This window comes from Saccostrea echinata, unplaced genomic scaffold (genome assembly GCF_033153115.1).
Source record: "Saccostrea echinata isolate AGI-Se365-2 ecotype Australia unplaced genomic scaffold, CSIRO_AGI_Sech_v1 ptg000001l, whole genome shotgun sequence".
Lineage (NCBI taxonomy): Eukaryota > Metazoa > Mollusca > Bivalvia > Ostreida > Ostreidae > Saccostrea > Saccostrea echinata.
The window spans coordinates 32150611-32167266 of record NW_026889750.1 but is presented as its reverse complement, the minus strand read 5'-3'; the positions used below and the strand labels follow the sequence as shown (position 1 = coordinate 32167266).

The following is a 16656-nucleotide window of genomic DNA, read 5'->3' as shown; positions in this document are numbered from 1 at the left end:
GTATCATCCATGCAAGTTTGGTCTCTTATAGTTAGTTTGGCTTATAGTTCCTTGGAAATGAGACCTGCTCCAAAAACTTTAACCTGATCACTCATCCGGAAAATGTAGGTCAGATCCAGCATCTGAAGCAAGTCCAGTAGTGTGCATCCTTAGATGTATCATCCAAGCAAGTTTGGTCAATGTAGGGCTTTTAGTTACTTGGAAATGAGATCTGCTCCAAAATCTTTAACCTGGTCACTTATCCGGAACTTGTAGGTCAGATCCAGCATCCGAAGCAAGCCTGGTAGTATACATCCTTAGATGTAACATCCGTGCAAGATTGGTCAATATAGGGCTTATGGTAAAAGGTACTGCTCCAAAAACTTTAACCTACTCCAAAAACACTAAGCAGTCATTCTACGATAAATGGACCAATTCAGGGTATAAAACATGGAAAAAACAAGATGTGTTTGTGAAACACTATGCCGCCGATGGTAACACATTTCTGGAGTGGGACGTAGACTACAGTGCGATAGTTATGGCCAATGTTAAAAGTTTTTCAAATGTAGGTCAAAGGTCACAGTTGAGGTCACATGATCAAAAATTTCTGTATCAATGGAAAGGTCTTGTCATAATGAACACTTGTGTCAAATATTAAAGCCTTACCCTTGACAGCGCTATAGTTATGGGCAAAGTTAAAGTTGACAATAGACAGACAAACAGACAGACAGGACAAAAACAATATACTCCCGGGATATTTCGATCCGGGGACATAAAATAATTGTTTCAAATAGCAAAATGAACATTAATTTATAATTCTCTAAAGGACATATCAGTGAACTCGTTAACTTTTTACAACAATTTTAATATACCATTGATTTTTAAGGTAATGTTACGGAAGTTAATGCTTGAAAAGTCTTATTGTTTTCTAGATAAAGCTGAATTTGACAAATTTTTCGTTTCTGATGTTCAGTATATAACGCTAAAGTATGATTCATGAAGTCTCGCATGAATCCGAAATTAAGTTAAAATTTCGGGAAAAATATCGTTACGGAAGTTAATTCCCAGCAATAAAAGTTAAAATTCTCGGCAATAGTTAAAATTAAAGTTTTGTTTTAGGATATTAAACAGAAGTATGAAGCATTTCGCTCCCAAAATAATAAAAATCTTTATACCTTTAATGCAAAAACTTTCCTGAATTGCCGTTACGAAAGTTAAATTTTTAAGAGAGACAACTGTTTTTGTTTCATTTTGTTATGACGAAAATGTATTCGTCTAAAAAAGCTGACTCGCAACTAGATGCGATGATATTAGGTTCCGTGGTCACTTTCAGATAAGTTTCAGTTCTTTTTGAAATCTGCATTCTCATGATTCTGTGCGTGAAATTCAAAACAAAATCGTTACGGAAGTTAATCGAGATTTAGCGACCATGCTATAATTTCGCATGAAAGTAATCCATGCATTTCTTTGAGAGAAGTTGTTTGATTTCTTTTCATTTATGATGAAATTTTTTTCAACATTCATTACAATCTACAGTGTATTCGAAACGCTTTTACGGCTGAAAATTTCAAGATGAAGATTTAAATCAAACAACTTCTCTCAAAGAAATGCATGGATTACTTTTATTTAAACAAGTATTTTTTTTAACCATTCCTGTAAAAAGATTTTGAAAATTCAGCATTGATGTTGAAATTTTCCGGAAAAAATATTTCCCGCCGACCTGCCGACACAATTTTTTCATCCTGAGTCGGGAGAGGTCAAATAAACATTATTTTAAAGTTGGCCACATCTTCGTTGAGGTGAGCAAAAAATATATCGTTTAATACAAGATGAACGAGTTTAAATGTTTTGATTATTGCGATAACTTGCGTGCCCACCAAATTTGACCAAAATTCTACTACGATTATTGCCGAGATCAAAGAAATGCCGCGGACATTATTCTCCAATAAATCACGAACGTCATCAAAAAATTATCAGATCAGAAACACATGTCAAATCTGTTCAGTTGAAATAAATATTTTACTGTATAATCTAATACTTATTTAGACCACATCGATGTGTCGTCTTCCGCACTCTAAACGTGTGTATTGCCTGGAACAGCTGATAAATATCCGTTTTTATAGCCAAGTGGGGCTGTTCTACGGACCTCCCCACAACATTTACACTCCCGTGATTTTACTGATAAATCAATGAAATAGACAACTGGTTTTATTATTTTTCATTCATAAAAATTAATCAACATATGTTACAAGCAAATTTATAAATAATTAAAGGATATTTTTAATCCAACAAAAGCTGAAATCGTCTGCATTTTATGCAATCGATTGACCCTTTGGTGTTAAATGGAACAGCGAAATTGCGACATGGTGACCTAATTCGTTTTTTTATAGAGAAAACGATCAACTGTATTTTAGAGCCGTTAGTAGAATAGAAATAAAGTCCTTGTTGTCGTGAATGATGCAGGATAACCTCCTCGGTCTCGAAATGTTGTCTGAAATATAAAAGCCTCGGCTAACGCCTCGGCTTTTATATTTCAGACAACATTTCTCGACCTCGGAGGTTATCCTGCAACATTCACGATAACGCGGACTTTATTTCTTAAATAAAAATTAAATAGTTTCAGAGATAAGATCGAACTATTCTGTAGACAGATGAACAGACAGACGATCACGGTGATTCCAATATACCCCCTAAACTTCGTGTGCAGGTTATAAGAAATGCAAACAAAGAAGATGGGTGAACAAGGCGTGCAGAATGCCTATAGCTTCAGATATTAATAAAATCATATTCAATTTGTGAATTAAGTATTTAAAATAAAGTTCTCATTATTGAAATTTATGAAATTATGATTAACAAAACCTTTCTGAGAAAAAAGATCTCGGAAAAAATTATTCTTTTATTAAAAAAAATAAAATGGTATTCGTGGGATTCGAACCCCTAATCAATAAAAATCCGGAGTATCATATTGTTTTGAGACTAACACGCTAACCACTACGCCACGCAGCTCCTGACGAAGAGTGGCATTTAAATCATGTTTGTGATATGACCCTTGACTTAATGGACTTCAAGTATTTCTCGGAAAGATGCGAGTGCTTTGTCATAAAAGTGTACTTTTAAGGTATAGTGGGTCTTTGCTCCATGTTTTTGTAAACCAAAAAATGTATATTTTTATGCAAACTTTTAGGATCAACTTTCAAAAAAATGGAGCGAAGACCCACTCATATCGAAAAATTTTGTTAAAGTGTGAGAAAATGATCCTTTTTGTCCTCTTTAGTGTGTGTATGCTATTTCGTAGGCAAATAATTTCAGTCGTTGTGAGATTTTTGTAAATTGTAGAGATTTAGCATAAAATATACTTTAATGTTAGATGAAATATCAAAGAAAATTTTTATATAATTGAGATTTTATTTTTCACTTCATGTTTGTCACACTATAGGCACTTCGCCCGCCTTGTTCACCCATCTTCTTTCTCGAAATAGACTTGCTTTCACAAATTGAAGATTCAATTTTGAAGGGTTTATAAAAGTACTTTGTCGCCATGTACGTAATGTCGCCCGCGACGGTATGTACCATATGTACCAACCCCACTCATATATTGTCGTTCATCGGTACATATTGAGACTGGTGACAAAATTCTGCCAATATGAACTCTCCTTGTGACTGTACATATTGTCGTTCTGTACATATTGTCGTCGGTGACAATTTGTAACTTCCCTCACTGCACATATAGTCCATCGGTACATATTGTCGCCGGCGACAATATGTGCCGAGACGAGCCTTTTTTTCCTCCTGCATAATAGACGACAAAATGTACAGTCACGCATCGGCACATACTGTCGTCGGCGACAATATGTACAGTGAACATTTGCACATTTTGTCGCTGATATCTTGTTTTGTCGAATATTTACAAAGGTCGTGGAGGGTGGGAAGGAGGGAGAGAGAGAATTGATACACACACACACACACTCAGAGGGAGAGAGAGACGTCTACACAGAAGACAGAAGGATAAACAAAGGCCATGCAGATAGATAAGCAAACAAGTTGTATTTGTTAATTAGGATTACTTACAATACTGTAGGGAGAAAAGGTTTTGGTCAGAAAATTGTGTCAAGGAATGAAATATGAAGATAACGAACAGTAATCAAGCTCAAAAGTCCATTAGAACAATACAGATCGGGAGCAGACCAAACACGGACCTCTAAAAACATCAGAGGTGGGATCAGGTGCCATGGAGGAGTAAGCATCCTCTGTCAACCGGTCACGCCCGTCGTGTGCTCATTCTCATAATCAGTCAAACGGAATTACCATAGAAAATTCAGTGTTTAAATAATGGCCTAAGAATTTGTATGAAAAACGTCAGTCAGCATTTGACTTAATGATAGATTGTATTTGCTGACAAAGTCATTGTATCGATCATAGAACTTAAGAAAGGTGTACACCACTATGATATGCCAAGATACCGGGATTCTTGATTCATCTGATAAATCAGCATAATCTTTTTCTCTTATATATACTTGGAGATTGAATGTTAAATTTTGCTTTCGGTAGTAGTGATTATCTGGAAAATATTTTTGCGTTATTCTTTATACGTATACCGATATAATCAGGTTGGAATCTAAAGTTTAGCTCACCTGAGCTGAAAGCTTAGGTGAGCTATTCTAAGTAATACATATTGTTTGTCGTCCGTCTGTCCATCTGTCTGTATACCTTTCACATTTTCAGCCTCTTCCCAAGAACTACTGGGCCAACCTCAACGAAGTGTGCAACAAAGCATCGTTTGATGAAGGGAATTCATTGCTCTAATGAAGTGCCACGCCCCATTTTAAGGGGAAATAATTAAGAATTAGTGAAAATTTAGTGACATCTTTTAAAAACCCTTATCTCACGAACCACTGCGCCAGAAAATTGAAACTTATATGAAAGATAAATTATAAAGTGTATAGATACAGTTATATTCAAATCATGATCCCCGGGGGAATGGTTGGGCTACAATAGGTGATCAAAGTTTTACATAGGAAAATACAGGAGTAAATCTTTCGAAATCTTCACAAGAAGTACTGGGCCAGAAGAGTTGATACATTTGAAAGCATCATTGCATAGTGTACATTCAAGGTTATTCAGATCATGATCCCCAGGATGGGGCCACAAAGTTTTACATAGGGATATATAAAGAAACCTTTAGAAATCTTCCGTCTTCTCAAGAAAGCAAGTTCATGATTAGTCATATTTAAATGGAATCATCCTCAGGTAGTGTTGATTCAAAGTTGAAATCATAACCCCCGGGGCTAGAGTGAGGTCACAATGGGCGACCAAATATTTACATAGGAATATATAGGGATATTCTTCCTATATCCTAAAGTAAAAATTCTTTAAAAATCTTCTCAAAAACAGCAAAGCAATGATAAGTCATATTTATGTGGAAGCATCGTCAGGTATTGTAATGCAACATGTACTGATGGACGACAATATATGCAATTAAGGTAGGTACAGACCATATTGTCGCGGCGACAATATGAATAGGACGACAATATGTACCGTTAATATGTGTACCGTATATGTACAAATAGCATACGAGACACGTCATTGTGATTTATACACCAATTACATTCACAAAACTTTGAACACCGATATGTGCAGTGAGGGTATTGTACATAATGTCGCCAGCGACAATATGTACATGCGTAACTTTTCAGTCGGCGACAATACATGTTGGTGGATGGTACTGGATTAACCACGAGTAAAATGTAACCAATCAAAATGTTGCATGTTTTCTGAAACACCCTGTATGTACCAATGGACGCCAATATGTGCAGTGAGGGTTGGTATATATTGTCGCCTCCGACGGTATGTACAGAACAACAATATGTACCGTCACACTCCCCATTCTGCAAACTGGACCAAAACAATCGGTTATGAAAATTTATTTCACCTGCACCCAACTTCCAAGTAAACATAACATTTTTTCTTTCTATATCGGTAGAAAGATGAAAAGTTTTGCTTAAGTTTGTATCATTGAATCAAATTACAAAAAAATTACTGCCGTTTTTGAGCTCAATACGATGATTTAACAACCCTAGAAGTATAATATTCACCTGGCCGTTAATTCAGGCTCGGTGTATATTGTATTCCTTGGGTAGCCAAATCATCGTATTGACCTAAAAAACAACGATAATAATTGTCGCCGACGACAATATGTACAGATCAACAATTTGTACTGTCAGAAGGATTCACTTTTATTATCATTCCAGTAACAGCGTGTCACTTTGCTTGATCAAGCGTGCTAAAGTTTCACAAATTGATTACCATATTACTCATCGATTGGATGTTTGATTTGAATGAAATCAATGCCACTTTGCATAAAAAACACAGAATCCAACACTGGCCAATCATATTGAATGATTGTTTACCAGTGCGGCAGTCAGGAGCAACACGTGGTCAGTCAAATCCCGTTTTCTGTTGTCAAAATAGTACATGTGTCATATTTGTTGTGATTTGACCGAATGGAGTTAATACATGTACGTATGAGAAAAATTAAAGCATGAAATAAATAAGGCTATACTCTGCTACTATTATACTATATAGCGATCAATATCATTATAAGGATTAAAACTTGCTTTGCCTGTCCACGTGTGATTATTGTTTACTGCATTCTCGTGAACAATCATTCAATACGATTGGTCAATATTGCTGGGTTCTGTATTTCATATGCAAAGTAGTATTGCTTTCATTGAAATAAAACATCCAATTGATGAAGTAATATGGTAATCAACATGTGAAACTTTATCACGCTCGATCAAGCAAAGTGACACGCTGTTACTGGAATGATAGTAATTTTTACCTACTCTGCATGGTAATACAATCTTGGAATTAAAAAAAAAAGTTTCTGGAGCTCCTTTAATAAACACTATTAAAACCTACTATGCAATAGGTAAATTAGCTTTACCTGTTAAAACATCTTTTATTACTGCAATTTAATAATCGATCCCTTTAAATGGTACATGTGAATTTAAAGAAGCCTCATTTGAAAATTTTCGATCAAAAGGCGAATAAAGGTACACATATATCAATGTAAAAATAAGATTAATTCAAACAAAGCGAGAAAATCATATGTAAACGAAAACTCGGGGAATTACAAGGATTTAAATTACATGAATTAAGTCAGTGTGGAGTTGAATTTTTAGAGTTCGGAGGAGTTTAGATAGATACCGAGGGATATTGAAGTGATAGGGAGAGATATTTAATTTCAGATCAATATCGCGCTCCCTGGAGACCACCGATTTTCGCCGCCATCTTGAGGTTGTTAAGTTTGTTTCTGATTTTTATTTTTCTCTTTTAATCTTAATCCGATTATAGGATGTGATTTTTTAAGAAGTTCTGTCATTGTGACATTTAAATACGGGGATTATTCACAGGTCTGTTTCGTCTGGGGCTTATATAACAGAGACATCATGTGTCGTTGGGGATGTGCTTTGCCAAATACAGTAAGTTACTTTTACATCTACTTAAAATGTAAACAGTTCTCTCTCTCTCTCTCTTTGTTCGATGGGAATATAATAAAGCTGGGGTATCAAAATCAACGATCGGCCAATGTTCTTTCCTTGTACACGACTGCTGACTACTTTTCATAAAATCAATACATGGATCATAACTTTGACCATCGATTTATATTTTTAAGCCTCCGTGTGGAATAAATTAAAACAAAACAAGGTGAAAGTTATAGTAACAAGATAACTGAAAAATGGTTTGGAAATTTAATTTTAAGAACTTCAATACATATAATCAAAATAATTGCCAGAAATTAACAACTTGACCGTTAATATTTTAATTCTGTAGACTTACATGTGTAAGTGGTGTGGCACACGCTACTGTAAGGAATGTCTGAAAGGAGACTTCACAGGGGAAATGAAAGAAGCAAACAAATGTCGAGTGTGTAACCAGGTCAGTAAATAAGAGTTATATCCCTTTGAAATGTTGAGTTCAAATCACACGCGGGAAAATACTTTTCTTACATTTTGGATTTACAGACCCGATGCCAAGGACAGAGAGTAGAATATGTTCCCAGACCAAAAAGTGAAGTAGATGATAAAAAACGCAGCAAGTCAGCCCCACCCACTAGAGGACGCACAGCAAAAAGCGCTAAAGGCGGCAAACCAAAGAGTGCCAAATCCGGGAAAAAGTCAGGAAAAAAGAAAAAGAAAAAGTAGATTAAAGTGTTCAGTAACTCTTGATCAATTGCCAGAGATATTCAATCCAAATTTGCAATTTTTAGGTTTAACAGGACCAATACTCTAACCACAACGGGTGATCTTCGATCACTGCAATAATTACATGTACTTGGTACGGGTAATTTTTTGCAATCAGAGTACCAGAGTTTATGGTCATTAACTTGATTGTGTATATACGTTTAGCAATATCAATCCATTTACATTATACATTTAACTGATATATGTATATTTTTTGTTACTAATAAACTTCCGATGAGGAATTCACGCCTTTCTTCTTTGCTGCAAAAGTACTATGTTATATACAACCGAGAAACTCTCCTTTAGACACATACTAAATATTGCCATTGAATCAATACCTTCATACTATTGGCTACACTTCCAATAATACCATATTACTGAAAAGCAATAACTGCTTTAAGGACCTTCAATACACTAGAGCAAAATTTTTTTTTTGGACAATGATAAAATATTGTGTGTATTTTGAGCTTAATATTGATTCTATTTTTCAAAATAGGGTATCTGGCATTTACCCCCAGGAAAAATATTTTAAAGACAACGAAAGAAAAAGTGAGCAAGCTCACATACCCCACGCTCCCCCAAAACTCGACAATGCAACACGTAATGAATGGCACAGTGCATTTTAAATACACAGTATAATTCAAAAAGTGGCATTACTTGCAAAAAAGCATTACATCAAAACTTCTTGCATATAAGGACATTCAAATCTTTGTATGTTACAAATTTAATTGGGCTGAAGTTTCTAGATAAATAATGCAATCAAATTTCTTGGTAATATACAAATCTATACATTATGTCTGAAATACCTACAAAGTTTTGGATATTCAGTGCAGGAGTTATGCTGACAAACTGTTATTTAAATTCCTCAGTGATTTCGATTTGTTAATGAGTGTAAGTTCATATCTAACACATGACAATTTACACATTTAAATAATTGATGGAAACAAAATCATGATGTAGTCATATGAATTTGTTTATATACTGTACTTATGAAACTATTTAAGGCAAAGCACCAATTTGAAGGGGGGGGGGGGGGGACTATCCAGGATTTTGTGTGTGTGTTAAATCATTAATATTTTGATCTCAAAATCAACAGGGGTCTTTTAAGGTCATAAAATATTTCACATAAAATTTCATTACAAAAGCTGATTCCAGTGGATTTCCTTATTACCTAGCTGGAAAGTTTCTTCAATAATAGGCAAAACTCTTAAAGCAAAAATAATGGAATCGGAATTTCCTGGTAATATGCACATCTACACACTGTGTACTAAATATCTGCAAAGTTTATCCAAATTCAGTGCAGCGGTTTAAGAGGAGTTGCACTAACAAACTGTTCATCTATATATTCAAGATATGGCCAAAAATCTAAGTTGAAAAGTGCCGAAATTCCCAGAAAAAATAAAGGTATCGGAATTTCCTGGTAAATATGCACATCTACACATTGTGTCCTAAATATCTGCAAAGTTTGACCAAATTCTGTGCAGCGGTTTAAGAGGAGTTGCGCTGACAAACCGTTCATCCCTATATTCAAGGTATGGCCAAAAATCTAAGTTGAAAAGTGCCGAAATTCCCAGAAAAAATAAAGGAATCGGAATTTGCTGGTAATATGCACATCTACACATTGTGTGCTAAATATCTGCAAAGTTTGACCAAATTATGTGCAGCGGTTTATGAGGAGTTGCACTAACAAACTGTTCATCTCTATATTCAAGATATGGCCAAAAATCTAAGTTGAAAAGTGCCGAAATTCCCAGAAAAAATAAAGGAATCGGAATTTGCTGGTAATATGCACATCTACACATTGTGTGCTAAGTATCTGCAAAGTTTGATGAAATTCTGTGCAGTGGTTTATGAAGAGTTGCGCTGACAAAAAAAACAGGACTGACGGACGGGTCAAAAACATTATACCTCACGCAACTTGTTGCGTGGGGTATAATTGATGAACACAAATCACTTTTACTTACATAAGTGGGGAAAATGTGTGCAAATAAATTATTAAATTAATTTATGTTGGCCTATTAACTTGCTAAAAATGCTTGAATTGATTGGAAATTGAGTAAAACACTGTAGATCTTAATTCGATTTTAGAACAAAGGACAAATTATTCTTCATGCATGAAAATACCACAGAATCAGAAACTCTTTAGTTTACAGTGTATATAAGATTCTTAAAATAAATATAAAACTCAGGAGTCTATTGAGATTTCCACATCTTTAATTCTGTGACCTCTGTTCACACTAATACATACACAAGGAACCTATCAATGAAACACTCTCATTCGTACACTGGCACTCACTCCAGCTGTTCAATGGATGATGGGACTACAGCATGATTATAAGCATGGGATTGTACTGTGGAGTATTCAGCGAGAAACAGCGGCAAGACTTTTGCTAGAGTTTGTCATTTTTGGTAAATTACTAGAATGAGACATTGCGGTTCTTTGCAGAAAGTGTTAAACATGAGAGTCCTTGCAAATCAACAAACATTCACTCAGGCCAAAATGTTGCATAAAAAAATGTTAAGTTCACAACTACACATTAATTTAGTTTAGAATTTCACAAAAATAAAAGGTTTTGTACAATAATGGTACATGTATATGGTCTAAACTTTGTTTACAAACATTAACCTTGCATTTTATTCCTATATGATCCAACATGTAAAACTGATTAAAAAATACAATTTTAGCTGTATTTTAGCGTTCAAATCACTCAGAACTGTGCATCATGGATGAAGAAAATGACTGGTCAAGATCTACTGAAATACTGACATCAAATGCTGAGTAATGCCAACAGAAGCCTATTCATATTGCACATATTTGCCGATATGGCCAACGATATCAAATGATGCATTTCCTTGGACAAATCATCAGCCTATGTACAGAATGATGAGAAATAAACTGAAATCTCTGGGTACAGGCTTGGATATGTTTTACAAAATAAAAAAGTTAGGGAGCCTAGTGTTAGCTAAATCTTATCGTACACAATACTATTTCTTTTGCCTTTTTTCTGTGATATACAGTAATAAATATGGTTTAACATCACAACCTGGCAAATCTTACAAGAACTCAAAAGTTTTGAAGACTGGAGACTTAAAGCAGCGACATTCTAATAAAATATAAAACTAGAACTGTCCAAAAGGGACAAATACCCCCCGCTGGGTTTTTCAGAGAAAGTACCAAATCACTAATGTTTTCTAGATGTGAGAGGTGTTCACAATTTCCTTAAACATTTACAGTGAAAATTTAATTACTCATTATATATTTTTATACGTCCGTCTTACGACGGGACGTATTATGTTATAGCGTTCATGTTTGTCCATCCGTTAGCTTTTTCATGTCCAGCTCATAACTTTAATACTATTAGGCCTAGAATTATCAAACTTTGTCAGCGGATACATCTAGGGTAGAAGGTGTGTCGCACATTAAAACCAGGTCGCTCTGACCTTTAATAAAGACGCTATGGCCAGATATGGAAAAATCATAACTAGAAAACCATTAGACTTAGAATCAAAAAACTATGTCTTTTAACTTTTAAATTACACAGTCCCAAAAGATGTCAGAGTATTGCAGTATCTTTATTAAAAAAGTGTTAAATCAAGAAAATACTAGTCTTATTTTTTTTCATTATGTTCTTTACAGCAATCTGTAACAACAAAAATTCCACTTCTCCCATGGGTGTAATGATCAGGCACTGGTCAAGGAAAATTTTGATAGCAGAAAATTGCATGTCAAATTAGAGAGAAATTAATGAGTTTTGTGTGAGGAGATAACTGGTAGAGCATCTCTGATCAAGCAGGTGTTATCTACATCTCTTGGGAATTGGGCAAAAGGAATCAGTCTCTTAATTAATTGCTTGTGTTGTATTGAATTGTTCTTGTTGACTAGTCTTACTTTCAAGATAAATTTGATGTAATTAAAACTAATTTGATACTGTATATAATAATTAAAAGTTATATGATATTGTATAATATAATTTAAACTAATTATTTATTGTACATTTTTTATTTGAATTTTTATATCTTTACAACAAATTGCAGACTGCCTTGTCTCGCTAAGATGTCATTCAAACAATTGAATTTAAACTGTTTATGATAATTTAACAATATTTGATGGGCGTATCATGCTGTGGTGGGACACTTTATTTAATGAATGAAACTAAGGTGCAGCCTAATAAAACATCAACACTAATAATTACAGTGTTTTTTATTACATTGAAACAATAGTTTGCAACTATCTGCCATCTTTGTGAGACATGACACTCTGCAAATTGATTGTTGAAAAAAAGAATATCATAATTAATTATAGAAAATCAAATTGATTTTAATACCTTTATATCAAACTCATTTTAAAAATAAAAGGCTGGTTTTAGTAACTATGTATTTGACAGACATAAATTACAAGTAAGAGACTTAGACAACAGAGATCTTTATTTCTTTCTGCCCAATTCCCCTGAGATATAGATAAGACCTGCTTGATCAGAGATGCCCTAACAGCTTCCCACACTGAACTCATTAATTAATCTTTAACTGGATGCATGTCCACTCATTACTCCCAAGGGACAAATGGATTTACACTATCTGCTGTGTAATGTAAAAACTGTTTTTAATACTTTGTGGGTTTTTTTTAGTTCTAATGAGTAGTTTTAAGCTGTAGTTCACATTTTTGTACAGATGTTCTAGATTCTATGTCTCAAACCTTAGAGATGAACCAGAAATGACTAAGTCAATAAATTAAATTAAAAAAAACAACTGTAAAATGCAGAAAAATTATCAAATAATGTTGAAAATACCAGGTGCACATCTTCATATGGTAAATAATAAGTGTACAAATTTTCATACAAATCTATGCAATAGTCTCTGGGAACAGATCCAGACAAAACCACATAATAAAAATGAAAAAAACACCTGTAAAATGCAAAATAATTATCCAATCATAATGAAAATACCAGGTGCACACCTTCATATGGTGAATAATAAGTGTACAAATTTTCAGACAAATCCTTCCAACAGTTTCCAAGAAATGGTCCGGACAAACTCTCGTCTACAGACAGACAGACAGACGGACAGACAGACAGACGGACATGCTGATTCCAATATACCCCCCCTAAACTTCGTTTGCGGGGGGTATAAAGAGACTTTCTTAACGAAGGCACATAGACTGAGAAACACAAGAAAGATTTAACCTACAATGTACATAGATTGTGTGCATATTTAAATACTGAATACAGAGTTTATCTAGGAAAACACAGTATCGGTATATCAATAAATCTAAACCTGCAAAAAACTCTTACATGCATAAATACTGTTATCAAAAATTAACCCTTAACTGTGCTTAAAAATTCTATGCTTTCAACCTTCATTTCGACTGACCAAAGCCTGCAATCATCATACATGTACAGGTAAAAGGTCTCACAATCGCTCAATAAATATCGACAACGTCACTGATATATTTCTATAAATAAAATATATGTATTGCAGTAAATAAGTTGATATATACTGACTTATATAGATTTTCACTAAAGCCAGTGTGACATGGAACTTCTAACATTTTACAACTGTTAACTCATATCACAAAAATTCTTGACAACCAACATGATACTTTTAAACAATGCATTTTCCTATTGATAATGCATTTACCTACTGAACTCTTGAGATTCATTTTGAAACAAAGGAAGATACTGCATAAGAGAAAGGGTTTGCTCTTCAAAATTTATCCTGATATAATAATATCAATTTCTTTGTCTAGCAGTAATCCATGATGAGAAAGAACATTTGAGCCATTTGTGTACTAATAAACTTTTGGATTTCACACTTCTTCACTACTTCACCTCTAGTCCACAAAGAAAAGTACGACTATGGTTGACATTGGCAGTAAACAAGCAGAGTAACCATGGTAACACTTAAATAACACTGGCGGGTAATTTTTCAAAAACGTCATTTTTTCCAGCTTGAGCACTGCTTCCCCGTCGCCTTGGTAATGTCGGGTGTTCTGGACAACCATTGTTCATTAGTAGTTCTACACACTCATTAGAACCTGAACTTCTTGCGTACCACAAAGCGTTTCTCCCTTCATGGTCCACCACCTTCACATTGGCGTTGTACTGTAAAAATGATTATTATTCTGTATTTGCAGTCATATCTAATTATTTACAAGAGAGTTTACCTATTTTGTCTCCCCTGACCTTGATTAAAACCTTTTCAATTATGTCAGAATTGACTTCCATTTTCCAAGAGCTCATGACAGCTATAAAATAAGACTTCTCAATTCAAAACATGTGCATTAGCATTTCATGAAAAATATGCCTGAGTAAAAAGTCCAGGTTCTAAAAGAACTTTTCTTAAAAAAACACTTCCTATACTGTATTTACATGAACATTTTAAATGATGAATATTTTCATTCAAATATGCATAAATTACAATATGTGAGAGATTTCTTTCCTAAAATTAGCCTAGAGTGTTTTGAAATGTTGCATTGTTATTTAGGCTGTTGTGTCTTTATTCTTTGCCTGTATTGAGGAGGAACGTTGATGTGATCTGGACCTTATACTGGAATCACAAAAGACAGCTATTTCCTGCTCATCACTTGCAGCTCATGAGAAGATAAACTTTTTAATCATCAGAAGGAATACCGGGTATTTTAAAAAAATCGCACTAATAAAAATCAAAAAATAAAAATCCTGCAATGAACTAAAATGAAAATTTGAACCCATCTTGTGGCATCATCCTGTCCTAGGGCCATGAAATGTTTACTTTTGAATGTGCACAACATGAGGATACTTACTCGTAAATTTGACAATTAAAAAACCCGCAGTTTTTAAGAATTTTGCTACATGTACATTTCTATGGCAACCTAAAGATTCCTTCTGGGGCCCCATCATGGCCTCCAAGAGGCTATGGTTTAAAAAATTTTGAATTTTCACTATATAAGGAAGATATCTAAACTCTTTTTTCATTCTCAATGATCTCCCTCTAAAATAGGCATCTCCTCTCATTTGATCAAACTGAACTCTCATCACCCAATGGTGCTTTGTGGGAAGTTTAGTTGAAATTAGCACTTTATTCAGAAGTAAGGCAAAAAATGTGAAAAGTTAGCACTAGCTAACACACAAAATCAAAGTGCAAAAGGTCACATATGTAACTGTGATCTGAAAATATTCAATACTGTGAAATCACTAATTTTCGGGGAGGGGGGGGGGGTTAATTTTGTTGTGTTTGTAGTATGAATTAGACCCTCGACTTCATATCCTCCACAAAATGCTAAAATTTCATACTTCAGTTCGATGTTCTTCCTTTAACAACGAAATCAAATCCCCTTGAACCATTAATTTTTCCTTGAACCATGAAAATTTGACACCACAAAAATAAGTGATTTTGCAGTAAGTTACTTAAACACATCCACTTACCCAAAGTAGGAGCTGAACATAAACCACATTTCCTAGGGCTGCTGCAATGTGGAGTGCTGTCCTTCCATCATCTTTACTGTATGGACAATTTATATCCTCTGGGCGACTGTGACCCAGCACTAGAATAATATTCCTAATATCCTCTCGCACTAATGCATCTATTAATTGCTGAAATATGAAAGGACTGTCATACAGACCATTGAGTAAAAATCTGTAAACAACACTGTAAAACCATTCAAAACATGGGAAATAGAGAAATCAAATACAAAATATAACTCTTAACTGCTTAGGTAGAGTAATTCTTATATAAAATTTTGTGGAAACATGACAAAACTTTTTGTAGAAACATAAAAATGAAATTTTTTAAAATTTGCAGGAATCTAATTTTCCCAATTAAATAGGCCATCATTCTTACCTGATTAAGGGCTATATCTAGATAAGGAGGAGGGGGCAAAAATTCTTTTGCTTCGTATTTGGCCCTAATCCATTTCTCCTTTTCATCCCTGTAATAAAAAAATGATTGAAAAATCTTATAAAATCTCGTACAAGCTCCCCTCTTTTTCAACAAGTAGTTGTTATACTTAGGGTTATTTGAATTTAAAAGCTATAATACTTTTAAAATCTCTTATATTTGACTTAATTATAATTAATAACATTAATCACATTAAGATATTTGATAACTATCTGTACTGATATGCATATTATTGAATGTTATACAAAATACATCACTTTTACATCAACCCTATTTTATAGGTACATAGCTAATGAAACCTGTTCATTCTTACCTAGGAGAAGTGGGGCCTGGTTTTGATCTATTCTTTATGGTATGTTCCCATACACTATTAGCTATGCCATTTCCTATAGACATCATTACTCTAACTAGGTCAGGCCTGGAAAGAAAAAAATCTTAAACCCTGACACAAATAATATAAATTAGAATAAATCCTTTTGTATTTCTTAGACTTATCCAGTCTACTCTCTGTATTGAAATTCAAGGGACCAACACACTTTTTTTCCTGAATATAACTGAGGTT

At 34.2% G+C, this 16656-nt stretch overlaps 2 protein-coding genes across 20 annotated transcripts in view; one reads left to right on the top strand and one right to left on the bottom strand.

Annotated features, from left to right (window-relative positions):
* Positions 1–7089: 7089 nt before the first annotated feature.
* On the top strand, positions 7090–8464 carry LOC133178275 (uncharacterized). Its single transcript, XM_061313017.1, has 4 exons — positions 7090–7275; positions 7392–7460; positions 7813–7917; positions 8004–8464. The coding sequence occupies exons 2-4, from the start codon at positions 7428–7430 to the stop codon at positions 8181–8183; spliced, it is 318 nt and encodes a 105-aa protein (XP_061169001.1). The 5' UTR covers positions 7090–7275; positions 7392–7427; the 3' UTR covers positions 8184–8464.
* A 1954-nt stretch (positions 8465–10418) lies between these two features.
* Positions 10419–16656, bottom strand: part of LOC133189839 (arf-GAP with GTPase, ANK repeat and PH domain-containing protein 1-like) — a 49556-nt gene continuing 43318 nt past the window's right edge. For 18 of the 19 annotated variants that reach the window (XM_061325266.1, XM_061325308.1, XM_061325323.1 and 15 more), the window contains 4 exons: positions 16408–16512; positions 16038–16125; positions 15623–15790; positions 13351–14320 (listed from right to left, as the gene is read on the bottom strand). In XM_061325266.1, the coding sequence (XP_061181250.1) occupies positions 14120–14320; positions 15623–15790; positions 16038–16125; positions 16408–16512 (562 nt within the window). In that variant the 3' untranslated portion in view covers positions 13351–14119. Of the gene's footprint in view, positions 11349–13350; positions 14321–15622; positions 15791–16037; positions 16126–16407; positions 16513–16656 lie in introns of those variants that run through there. The other variant, XR_009721529.1, reaches the window with a different exon arrangement.